The following is an 8,921-nucleotide window of genomic DNA, read 5'->3' as shown; positions in this document are numbered from 1 at the left end:
TGTAGTTGGGCAATTAAATATTCATGTATGTGTAAATTTATTAACATAATTGCAGGTGAGTCACGTAAATTTATGTTTTTATAAAACAAGTCCCCCCCCACCCCCCGCCAAGACCAATTTCCTAGGGGAAACACTGTAACACCATTGTTAACGGGTGAATGTGGAGGCTGACATGCTTTTTAACCGGACAGATGGGGTATTCTGCTTTTGAAATCTATAGGGTTGGGGTCAGTGTGCTGAGGCTTTTTGCATACGTTACACAAAGATAAAGTCTGTTGCACAATGTCTTTTTGCAATCTGTCATGTTTTCAATATTTGTTTACCGAAATTAATAAATAGGGATGATGGTTGAAACTGATGCAGTTGATGAGGAGCAGAATTTACTTATTATTAGTCATAAATATCAACATTTAAATGCAATAGACTTAACTTTCATGGTTTGTAATGACATCTCAGGCTACCTGTTATTGTCTGCATGTGTATTAAAGTGAATCAAATCTGTAATTCTCCAGTTACACATATGAGTGGATGAGTGCTAAACTGAATCACTTCATGCTTATTAGTCTAATGTAGTTTCTGCTTCAGCCACTGCAGAACAGTCAGTTCACACTAACAGGAATCAGAGGGAGATGTTTGTAGTCTGCTGCAGCTCAATTCATTTATTCTTTTTACCCAAACAGACTGCATGGTGGACTGGTGGGCGCTCGGCGTGTGTCTGTTTGAATTTCTCACAGGTGTCCCACCATTTAATGACGAGACGCCTCAATTGGTTTTCCAGAATATCCTCAATAGAGGTGGGCTCGGGTTACATACCTCAACACAAAACCAGTGTTTCATAGAGCCCAACTTTAATGCTGTTATCTCTTGCTTCTTTTTGCCACCTGATTGTCTTTTTTTTGTTAGACATTCCCTGGCCTGAAGGAGAGGAGGAACTGTCTGCAAACTCAAGGAATGCAATTGAAATCCTGCTCACCATGGACGTGACAAAGCGTTCCGGTCTAAAGGGTAAGAATCATCTCTTGAAAATAAAATTATTTGTAGAATTTTTTATTTTTAAACATTTTGATTCCCAAACTGTTAAATTGGACTCATTAAAGATCTAGTGTTGTTAACAGGGTTGGGCATCGAGTCTGGAGGACTGATTGGAACCGGAACTAAAAATTTGAACGATCTGTCCGTCCGTCCGTCTGTCCGTTTTCTTCCACTTATCCGGGGTCGGGTCGCGGGGGCAGCAGCCTAAGCAGAGAGATCCAGACTTCCCTCTCCCCGGCCACTTGGGCCAGCTCATCTATGGGAATCCCAAAGTGTTCCCAGGCCAGCTGAGAAACATAGTCCCTCCAGCGTGTCCTGGGTCTTCCTCTGGGCCTCCTCCCAGTGGGACATGCCTGGAACACCTCACCAGGGAGGCGTCTAGGAGGCATCCTAACCAGATGCCCGATCAACCTCAACTGGCTCCTCTCGACGTGGAGAAGCAGTGGCTCTACTCTGAGTCCCTCCTGGATGACTGAGCTTCTCACCCTATCTCTAAGGGAGAGCCCAGCCACCCTGCAGAGGAAACTCATTTCAGCCGCTTGTATCCGCGATCTTGTCCCTTTAGTCACTACCCAAAGCTTGTGACCATAAATGAGGGTAGGAACATAGACCGAATGGTAAACCAAGAGCTTTACCTTCTGGCTCAGCTCTCGCTTCACCACGACAGACCGGTACAACACCCGCATCACTGCAGATGCAGCACCAATCCGCCTGTCAACCTCCCACTCCATTCTTCCCTCATTCGTGAACAAGACCCCGAGAAATCTAAACTCCTCCACTTGGGGCAGGACCTCCTACTGACCCGGAGCAGGCACCCTACCCTTTTCCGACTCAAGTCCATGGTCTCAGATTTGGAGGCACTGATCCTCATCCCGGTCGCTTCACACTCGGCTGCGAACCGCTCCAGTGAGAGCTGGAGATCACGATCTGATGAAGCCACTAGGACCACATCATCCACAAAAAGCAGAGATGGGATCCTAAGGTCACCAAAACGGATCCCCTCAACACCTTGGCTGTGCCTAGAAATTCTGTCCATAAAAATTATGAACAGAACTGGGAGAATCGAAACGTTAAAGTTCAATTCCTAATTTCAATTCCCAGTCTGCCAGCTGTAATAATAAGCCACAGATTTAAAGTGTGGCTTAATTTTCATAAAAGAATAGGATTGAATTGGGCAATGGAGGGCGCACGACCACCGTGTTTAAACATGACTCAAGGTTCTGTCTTTGATGCAGCTTGAGCCTTCGCTGAAACTTCTGGGAAAGTAAAACAATAAAATCCATCTAAACCCAACATTGAGGCAGCTAATGAGTTCATCTCAGAAACATGTTTAATCTGCAGCATCAGACACTGGATGTGTTTCCATGTGTTTTCACAAGGTTTCTTTTTAAAAAAAAAGCTCTCTTGTGAAGGTGCATACCCAGTGAAATGTAATTTTGCAACATTTATTCAGGTTTATAGGTTGGATATTTATATGGTGGTTATGGAATACTGTATATAAGGAACTTTTCCTCTGCTGTACATCTTTACTCTCCTCCAGGCTAATGAACAATTTATTTAAATAAAATCCGATCAGGCACACCTTCATAAAAATGGGTTTCCTTTTTAGTGGCCTGGTAGACCTGTGTGTCTTTTAACAGTATTTTTAACACCTAATTCATCTAATAAAGATCTAATTTTGAGATGCTCCTGACTAAATAAAAGACTTGCAGTTGTTAGAGCAAATTAAACGTGGAACTAACTCTTGAGCCTTCAAAAGACCAGAACAAAACTGTGTCTGTCTCCTCTCAAACCAGTCAAGCTAAGAATAGGCCAGTTTCATTCACCCACTCAAACTATGCAGCCTGTGTTGTTTTGTTGTTTATTGTGGATTTTGAACTTCCCCCAGAACTCAAGTGCCACCCGCTGTTTGACGGTCTGAACTGGGACAACCTGCAGGACCAGCCGATGCCCTTCATACCTCAGCCTGAAGACGAAACGGACACCTCGTATTTTGAGGCAAGAAACAACGCTCAGCAGATCACCGTGTCTGGCTTCAGCCTGTAGCTCTGGCTGGAGTGGTGGTGTATTTTTTTTATTTTTTTAACAGTGCTAAAAATTTAGCAGTAATGACTAAAACAGAATCGTAAACAAATGTTTGTTGATTCCAGTCAGCTCTTTTTTTCACTCTAATTCTTTTTTACAATATGTGCAATCACTGGTTATTTGTTCAAGTTATATACTGTGGGAAGGATTTTTATTTAAAATCTCAGTGTTACTTTGTCGTCAGATGTTTTAAACGAGGTCCTTTTATGAATTATTTGCTGGTTTTTTTCCTGTGTTTTGAGTTCATTTGTTGATCATATTTGTTCTTTGTTTTGCTGCGGTTTGTTGACTGGTTTGGCTGGCCTCAGATTTCTCTTGAAGGGCCGCAACGCTGGTTCGTGCGCATGAAAATTTAGTTTTTTCATGTAAATCTTAATATTTTGTCATTGTTTTACAGTTGGGCTGGTTCTTCTGTTTCAAGCAGAAATTGCTGCTTTTATGTCTTTTCTGTTTCCACACTACAAGTTAATCCTTTTTGACCTGATATTTTATCTGGTCTAAGGAAAAACCCAAAAATGCTCAATAAAACGTCTTTAATATGTTGCACTTTGTAGACTTTCCCTACAACATCAAAATGCTTGGAATAAACTATAGAATTTTAAAGTGTTATGTTTTTTTTGTTGATATACTTACACAACCTAAACCCACAGTCTGTTTTACAAAAAGATCCCATAAATAGCTTTATAAAAAAAAAACTTGCCTTTAAATGTGCCTAATAATAAAGAAAAAGTACAGAATATTCTGTTAATTCACAAACAGCAGATTACAGTAGTGCCTTTTTTTTCCCATGGTGAACCTAAATGCTATCAAAACAATGTGTTTTGACAAAACTCCTTCCCATCTTTAGTACATGGTGGTGGTAGTATCATAGTTTGAATCTATATTTTGAATTTGAGCTAGGATAGATTATCAATATTCGATATAAAGCTTGTACATTTTAAAATAAATATTTCAGGACATGTCATTTATGGAAGAAAACGCATCTTTCATCAGAACCAAGTTAAAATTTTCAGTTGCATTGGCAACAGAAATATTGGAGACTTGAAAAATGTAAACATTTTTTTCTTAATTTTTTTTCCTAGCTTCAGCATGAAAAAGGTACAGAATACTTGAACAGTTTAAAAAAATCAAACACTGAAACTTGAATTTATTTTATGTTTCTATTTGCACGGCAACTTTCAGACTAAATTAGCGAAAGCTTTTCGAAAAGAACACAAAGCGACTTCAATGACTTGTTAAAACTTTATTTTAAGCTGCGATTATCACATGCAAACACTCCTCTGCACGGGCAGAGCAGTTAGGAAAGCTTCAGTACATCTCAGTAAAAAGATAAAGCATTGTTTATTTTTTTATTAAAACATTTCTTCTCTGAAAAGCAGTAATTCACATACGAGTCTTTGTAAATATATTCTACATTAATACACAGATGCAATTAAAATATTGCTTTTTGATCTAAACTGTACAGCTACTGTATACAATTTATAATGAATATCTCCATTAATGAAAAATTAAATATATTACAGTGTTTTAATGTTAGCATGTAATGACAACATAGCGTAAACAACAGAAACGTTGTGCATCCGTTATCAGAAATCTGAGTGGAAATTTCTCACCACCTCATGGCTCAACAGATGGTTCGATTAATGATCATTTGGTCCAGTCCTGAAACAGCTACAACTGAATGTTAAGAAATCTGAATGCAATCTACAGTATAAGTGTACCTTACAATGACGATGAGGCACTTTTTCCTACTTGTGAAAAATTTGGACCAACCTAATGTGAATAAACTGATATGAAGCAAGACAGATGAGTCATACAGATATGAATTCAGCCAACCACTTTACAGAAAAACAAACAAACCTCATTTAGATATCTGGCCTAAAATGCCCTAACTGAAACACATTAAAATCAATAAATATTTACTTATTCTAAGAGGAAGAATCACACTCATCAGTACAGTTTTAAATTCAATCTTCACTTGTATTCATCAATTATTATGATGTTTTATTATAGCAGCATTACCTGGGCAGCTAATGAAATTATGAACTTTTTTTTGTGCAACAAAACCTACGTTTTCAGAGATAACCGAGAAGCTACTGTAGTTGGTCTACAACCAACAGACAACATTTCAACTATGGATTTTCTCTCTCAACACAAACCATTTCAAACAAAAAAAACTGATTCCAGTATAGTGGCCTGACTGAATCACAGGCCCGTACATTCATGTTCCCTCTTTACGACATGCGCAGTGCAACTCACTCCAGAAATCAGACTTCTTCTACTCCGAAATCCTTTCTCATAGTGCAAAAGCAAATTAGTGGGCTGTGAGTTTAATCAGCAGGAAGGAGGAAGTTGCAGCTATTAGCAGCCCAATTGAAGACATTTTAGGGCCTCGTTAATGGCTGTGCCCCGTAGGTTTCGGACTGGGAGCTGGATCAGTTGATGCGTCTGTAAAAGTAGGACCAAAAACATGTTTTAATTAGGTGTGACATAAAAAATATTGTGTCAAAGCTTATTCTTGTTTTAAAAAAAAGTTAAAAAACCATACCTTCGTCTTCTTTGCAAATATAAACGAAAAAGCCACTGAACCACAAATGGCCAAATAACGGCAAAGGCCACGCTGGCTGGTGAAATGTCAAAAGGCCACCAGGATGGTTTCTAGGTACAGAACAAAAGAGCAAATATTTTACTTTGATGTACTTTTCAAAAGCAGAACACATGGAAAACACCAATATGTTGCCTAATACTATCACAAACTGTTTACCCAATTCTTCTTCTTCACTGGAGGTGACCCATATGTGGGAGAAAGAGCCACTGATCTTGCCTGCAAAACCAAAGAAAATGGAAAATTTTACTCAAACATAAAAACTCACAAGCACTGCGTTGATGAAGGTCTGTCCTTGACGCTCTTTACCAAGTCAAAGTACAAAGCTCTTATCTTCTACTGAGAAAAAAAAAGGCCAGACTAAAACTTTACCAACAGTGGAAAACAAACAGAAAACTGATGATATGAACATTGTTTACAACCTAATGTTAAGTTGTGTCAGTTCCTTACAGTTATGGAAACATCCACTAAATGCTGTCTGTTTTCCAACGAGCCATTTTAGTTTATTATCTTAAGTCTGTTGACCTACATGTGCCATAAATGGTCCTTGATTAGGGCCACTGGATGGATTAAACAAAAAAAAAAATCAAAAGATGTACAATTACAACTGTTTATCTTCTGGGGTCAACATGATTCAAGATGGCCACCACAGCTTATCGAACTGAGCAAACACAAGAAATTGTTTGTTTAACCACACGTTCCAGTTTTTAAATATTCAATTGTTTTTGCTGAAAATTGAGGACTACTAACAAAATAATAATAAATATATTTGGCTATTTGTAAGTTCATTAACAGGTCAAAGTGAGATAAATTCACGAATGATTCATTAGGACTAAGGTTCCTCTCTAGTGTTTCATCCTGAGGTAAGTTAATAATGACAGCAGGCTGCTCTGACCTGGCTGGCAGTGAGAGCCTCCAGGGTGCGCAGCCTCTCCAGAACACTTTGCATATCTTCCTGCAGCCTGGCCAGTGCCACAACAATCTGCTCATTCAGGCTCCCTCCGGGTGTTACTGCACCCTTCCACCGTTCGCCGTCACCATCTCTACCGCCGTGTATCAGCATGGGAGCTCCTGGACCGAGCCCCGGAGACCTGGAGCCTAAAAATATACAATAAAATCAAACATTACTGCCCATTCTTCATACATCTTAAAGGGTTTTGTGCCTCTAACTATGCAAACCAGATTGGACTCCAGCTTCTGTGAGTCTAAATGTCCTGCAGGTGCAACCTTACCCTTTCCTCTCCTAGACGAGGAGCTGCCTGGCATGTCCACATCAAGTCTCTGTTTGTGTGTCCCGCCTGCCTCTCCATCTTCACCCCCACATCGAACGGCCTGCGGAGGATCCTGAGCATCCTCCTGCAGCTCCTCCACAGGCAGCAGGACGTGGCTCTCTTCATCCAGGTCGTCCAGAGATCGGTTGTGCTCCGAGTTCTAGAATTAGCGAACTAAATAAATTACTCCGACCTAGACAAATTATTTCAATATGACCCAGATTTGTGTTTTTTTTGGGTTTTTTTTGCTTGCCTCTTCTTGGCCGAACTGGTCCACAGAATCACAGTAGACTTCACTGTCTGAGTCGCTGGCCAGGTGATTGGTTCCTGGATGTAAAATATGAAGAGTGTTTGATTAGTTTAAGGCTTTGTGTCAAAAGGTCCATGATTTTACTGAATTAAAACTGTGAGGAGCAGTTGATAAGTAAAGATTCAGTGTGTTGATCTGCTGCAGCTCTCAGACTAAAGCTGAGCAGATTATCTGGTCATGTGCTCCACTGATACCCAAGGACAGGCGGCAAGTTGTGTGCGAGTGTAACAACAACACAATTAAATTTTTTTATTTTTCCAACCTGTGTGGTGTCCGTTGAGCAGAGGCTCGCCCACCGAGCCCTCCTGAGAGTTGTCGCTGTTCAGAGCGGCTCTGGTGTGACTCCCGTTCGTCAGAGGGGTGACCCCGTTAGCCAGTTTCCCGTTCAGGTGGGAGGATTTGTGTCGCCTGGTTGAACTCTTTTTCTTTGGTTGAGAGGCTGCAGAGAAAAAAAAAGTTTCGAAAACAATTTAAAAAACTAAACGAAACACACTTACGTTCAAACTCACTTAAAAAATAAGTTTTGTTACCTTTTCTAACTTCCATTATCTCCTCTTTCTCCTCTTCTTCATCATCGTCATCTTCTTCCTCCTCCTCCTCTTGTTGCATTTCTTCTTTTACTTTGAGTCTGGCAGGTTGAGACTCCAGACTGCTGTTCATTTCCATGTTTCTTATGATGCTTTTTGCAACACTTTTTGTTTCAAGGGAATTTAGCATAGTGCCAAATCCTGCACAGCAAAATTGATTAAGACTAATTTTCACAAATCCTTCTAGAAAAAAAAATACAGTTTTACATTCTAACACAGGTACAACTCAAGATTTCAGTTGCTGGTGCATCTGCCTCAGGGACAAAGTGGATACTATGGTCTGTTTCAGATGAAAGAGTCACTCTTTGACAGCAAAGGGACCCTTTAATTCCCTCACTTATAACAGCTGTTGTCAAACACTAAAAGCATGTGAGCTACAACAACACACTAATTCTAATCTACATCAACACACTGCGTGTGTACACAGTCATATACTTGCCTTCCAGTTGCCTGACAAATTGAGTCAAACGGGCTGAGCGTACAACAAGAGGTAAATTGTAAAGACGTGGACCTCTGGGTGCTGTTTCTGAACTCATAAAGTGAAATACGGGAGCGGTAACCCTACCTGTGCTCAGGTCCGATATCTGGGAGATTTTTTTCTTCTCATCAACCAGCTCGTAGAACGGGCCGAGGACACGCAGAAGCTCCTCCACCTCATTGGTTATGGGCATGCCCTCCAGGATCTGCGAATCCAACTCCTGTTTATTTATTGTTCATTTAAAATCCATATAAAACCAGAATTAAAAGAAAAAAACATACCAGCTTCATTTGTTCAACATAGGCTGCCATCGCTTCTTCTTTTGACATATCTCCAAGAGAATTCCAAGCATCCCTTTCAGAGGCAAAGTGAGCGGAAAAAAAAAATGCATTGTATTATCAGATTGTAAACTGAGCCACATCAAAAGATTTATGACTAGGGCTGTGTATTGGCAAGAATTTGGCGATACGATACATATCATGACAAAGGGTCACGATACGATATATCCCGATATATTGCGATACTGTAAGCAAGGCAATATATTGCGATTTTT

General features: G+C 40.1%; 2 protein-coding genes across 3 annotated transcripts in view; one reads left to right on the top strand and one right to left on the bottom strand.

Moving 5' to 3' along the window:
- Nucleotides 1-3,721, top strand: part of mastl (microtubule associated serine/threonine kinase-like) — an 8,989-nt gene extending 5,268 nt beyond the window's left edge. The window contains exons 10-12 of the mRNA XM_014005416.1: nt 681-794; nt 904-1,005; nt 2,921-3,721. Of these exons, the coding sequence (XP_013860870.1) occupies nt 681-794; nt 904-1,005; nt 2,921-3,078 (374 nt within the window). The 3' untranslated portion in view covers nt 3,079-3,721. The remainder of the gene's footprint in view (nt 1-680; nt 795-903; nt 1,006-2,920) is intronic.
- A 619-nt stretch (nt 3,722-4,340) lies between these two features.
- Nucleotides 4,341-8,921, bottom strand: part of acbd5a (acyl-CoA binding domain containing 5a) — an 8,534-nt gene continuing 3,953 nt past the window's right edge. For both annotated transcript variants that reach the window (XM_014005413.1, XM_014005414.1), the window contains 10 exons: nt 8,650-8,722; nt 8,456-8,573; nt 7,834-8,031; nt 7,566-7,742; nt 7,247-7,320; nt 6,955-7,153; nt 6,618-6,820; nt 5,882-5,941; nt 5,666-5,775; nt 4,341-5,565 (listed from right to left, as the gene is read on the bottom strand). In XM_014005413.1, the coding sequence (XP_013860867.1) occupies nt 5,553-5,565; nt 5,666-5,775; nt 5,882-5,941; nt 6,618-6,820; nt 6,955-7,153; nt 7,247-7,320; nt 7,566-7,742; nt 7,834-8,031; nt 8,456-8,573; nt 8,650-8,722 (1,225 nt within the window). In that variant the 3' untranslated portion in view covers nt 4,341-5,552. The remainder of the gene's footprint in view (nt 5,566-5,665; nt 5,776-5,881; nt 5,942-6,617; nt 6,821-6,954; nt 7,154-7,246; nt 7,321-7,565; nt 7,743-7,833; nt 8,032-8,455; nt 8,574-8,649; nt 8,723-8,921) is intronic.

This window comes from Austrofundulus limnaeus, unplaced genomic scaffold (genome assembly GCF_001266775.1).
Source record: "Austrofundulus limnaeus strain Quisiro unplaced genomic scaffold, Austrofundulus_limnaeus-1.0 Scaffold30, whole genome shotgun sequence".
In the NCBI taxonomy this organism is placed as follows: Eukaryota; Metazoa; Chordata; class Actinopteri; order Cyprinodontiformes; family Rivulidae; genus Austrofundulus; species Austrofundulus limnaeus.
Note: the sequence above shows the minus strand (reverse complement) of the source record. Positions and strands in the feature narration are given on the sequence as shown.